We start from the raw sequence: 2,500 nt of genomic DNA, 5'->3' as shown, positions 1-2,500 counted from the left end.
ACATATGAAGGATAGCATTGGGGTGATAGGTAAGGTGCAAATTTGCAGATTTAAGGGAAGAGTAGCTGAAGACACAGGTAAGGGATAGGGTAAATTTCATGGAAACCAGGACATAAATAATATATACACTATAAGAAACTGAATGTATGGCTAAATGAAAAGTAAAAACAAATCAAACTTGAACCTGAGAACATTAATGCTACATCAAGAGAAATATCACAAAGTACAAAAAAAAAAAAAATGTACTTATACTTACGTCTTCCACCATGAGGAGCCATCTTTTCTCACTTTCACTTGATGGAATCTGAGGAAATTCAATATTATTAATATAAAGTTGTCAAAGTATTTAGTTAAAAAACATAAATCAATAGATAAAACACTGACAGCACATAAGAATGAATTGTAAATTTTGTCTCTCCCTAAAATCTAGATTTGTTATATCACTGGGAAATCAAAAAAATCATTACAGTTACAGCAATACCAATACATTGTTTTTTTTCTTGTGAGAAATTTGGAGTAAAGAGTAAAAGGGTTGCTTAGCTATCATCTGCTTGATAATCAATGGTGTACCTACTCAAGTTTTTCTGTTTTAATTTTGAAAATGAATAAACGCAGTTAATAAAATAAACAGTAGGTTCTACACTACTTATAAAAAACATCAGTATAATGAACTATCCAAGTCTTTAGCAATAATCAACATCTTGGTTAAACTTGAACAAAGCCCTTAAAAGAACATATATGACAACAATACCATGTACAAACAATTATCTGTACAAAGTCAATCTTTGCCTACAACTGTTCATCAATGATATAATCTGACTCAATTCACCACCATGGCCTTCATGACTTCACTGCTCACGCAAAGGCCAACAAATCTATATATTCTGGTATGATAGAGCTTGTAGACCCCAAGGTTATTGACTGATGACGCAGAAATAGTACAAGAATTATCAAGCAAAAATTTACTTGACAGACTATAGGTTTGTTGATCTTTGGTTCAGCACCAAGGGTGTGGCTGGCACAGAAATCACATAACTTAGTCTTAGGGAGATGCCGACCTAGGTTCAAGATTTACTGACATTTTGAAAAAACTGATCTAATTATGCATATTTTTTAAAAATCTGCCAGTGCATGAAGATACCTTAAAAGATTAAAAGGAAATGTTCAGTATAGTAATGTGTAAAATATATGAGAAACAATACCAATGGCAATAAATGGCACATACAATATAAATGTAAAACAAGACTCTCAGGCATAAAAAGTAAACTGGCAAAAGATAGGTAAGCCATTATCATAATCGATTATATAGTCATGCTTGTGTAGCTAAGTCCAAGTTAATTACTAATGTGACTTCCGGGCTCTACTCTCTGCATGAACAAACGTATAGGTAGAAGAGGTTTGTGGGAGGGAAAAGTATGGAGACAGTAGTGTAATCTGTAGTTTTCCTCTGTAGTTCTCTTCTGTGTTTATGGATACTAGAGTGTGAGAGGAATCCATCGATACCAAAGTCTTTATGTTCAATCATATGAGGGTATTCTGAATAATTACCAAATATTACATAATTTCCATATCAAAGGAATGGAATAATTGAACAGCAAACTTAAATTAACAATAATGATATGAACATCATCAATAATATCATCATCAAAATGATAACAATAACAACAGGAACAACAACAACAATAATAATAATAATGATAGTAATGATGTTAATGATAGTAATGATGTTAACAATAATAAAAATAAAATAATAATAGTAACTACTACATCAATAAAAGAAAATGAACCATAGCACAGGGAAAATAAAATGAAATAAAAATAAAACACAAAACTACCAGTCATTCACGAGCCTATCAGAAATCCTATTAACTTAGTCTAATATCTGTTATAACCCTTTTAAGTTTATAGACATAGCTTCACTAGATCTACAATCAATAATAAAGTTTCACTGCGATATCAAAATATTAAGTTAGTCTAAAAGAAGAAGAAAATATCCAAGTCTCTTCCTACAGCTGTTTACACGCCTCTTGACAACTATAAAAAGAGGAGACCCCTTTCCCTTCCCATTTAAAACCATTATTCATACATCCTCCTCCAAAAAAGGCTGGTAATTATATGAAACTTACGTGTCACAGTCGGTTATTTAAACAGCTGATACGTAACTCATGACAGATGTTGAGGGCGACTGTCGGGTATCCGCACATCATTCCGGCGTTCGTGATCGAGGCATGATCGTGGATAGACTTTTAGGATATTCATTGTGTTGAAATTGAACATTGAATGTTAGAAAAAATATAATACGGGTACTCTTCCTTCTTTCCGAGAATTATTTGATATGCGTAGATGCAAAATCCTTCTTAATTGAGAATGTTTTGCAAGATCTAGCATGATTTATGAAAGGTAAGAGAACGATATTTTGATATTACACAATGTTTTGAAAAACTTTGTTATTTAGAGGCTTTCAATTCTTATCTTAAGATATGTTGTAATTGAAGATCAT

At 32.0% G+C, this 2,500-nt stretch overlaps 1 protein-coding gene across 1 annotated transcript in view; it reads right to left on the bottom strand.

Annotated features, from left to right (window-relative positions):
- LOC125035853 (activating signal cointegrator 1 complex subunit 3-like) overlaps positions 1-2,235 on the bottom strand; it is a 33,344-nt gene extending 31,109 nt beyond the window's left edge. The window contains exons 1-2 of the mRNA XM_047628156.1: positions 2,127-2,235; positions 257-304 (exon numbers count right to left, since the gene is read on the bottom strand). Of these exons, the coding sequence (XP_047484112.1) occupies positions 257-278 (22 nt within the window). The 5' untranslated portion in view covers positions 279-304; positions 2,127-2,235. The remainder of the gene's footprint in view (positions 1-256; positions 305-2,126) is intronic.
- Positions 2,236-2,500: the final 265 nt, after the last annotated feature.

The sequence above is a fragment of the Penaeus chinensis genome, chromosome 20 (assembly GCF_019202785.1).
Source record: "Penaeus chinensis breed Huanghai No. 1 chromosome 20, ASM1920278v2, whole genome shotgun sequence".
NCBI lineage: Eukaryota > Metazoa > Arthropoda > Malacostraca > Decapoda > Penaeidae > Penaeus > Penaeus chinensis.
Note: the sequence above shows the minus strand (reverse complement) of the source record. Positions and strands in the feature narration are given on the sequence as shown.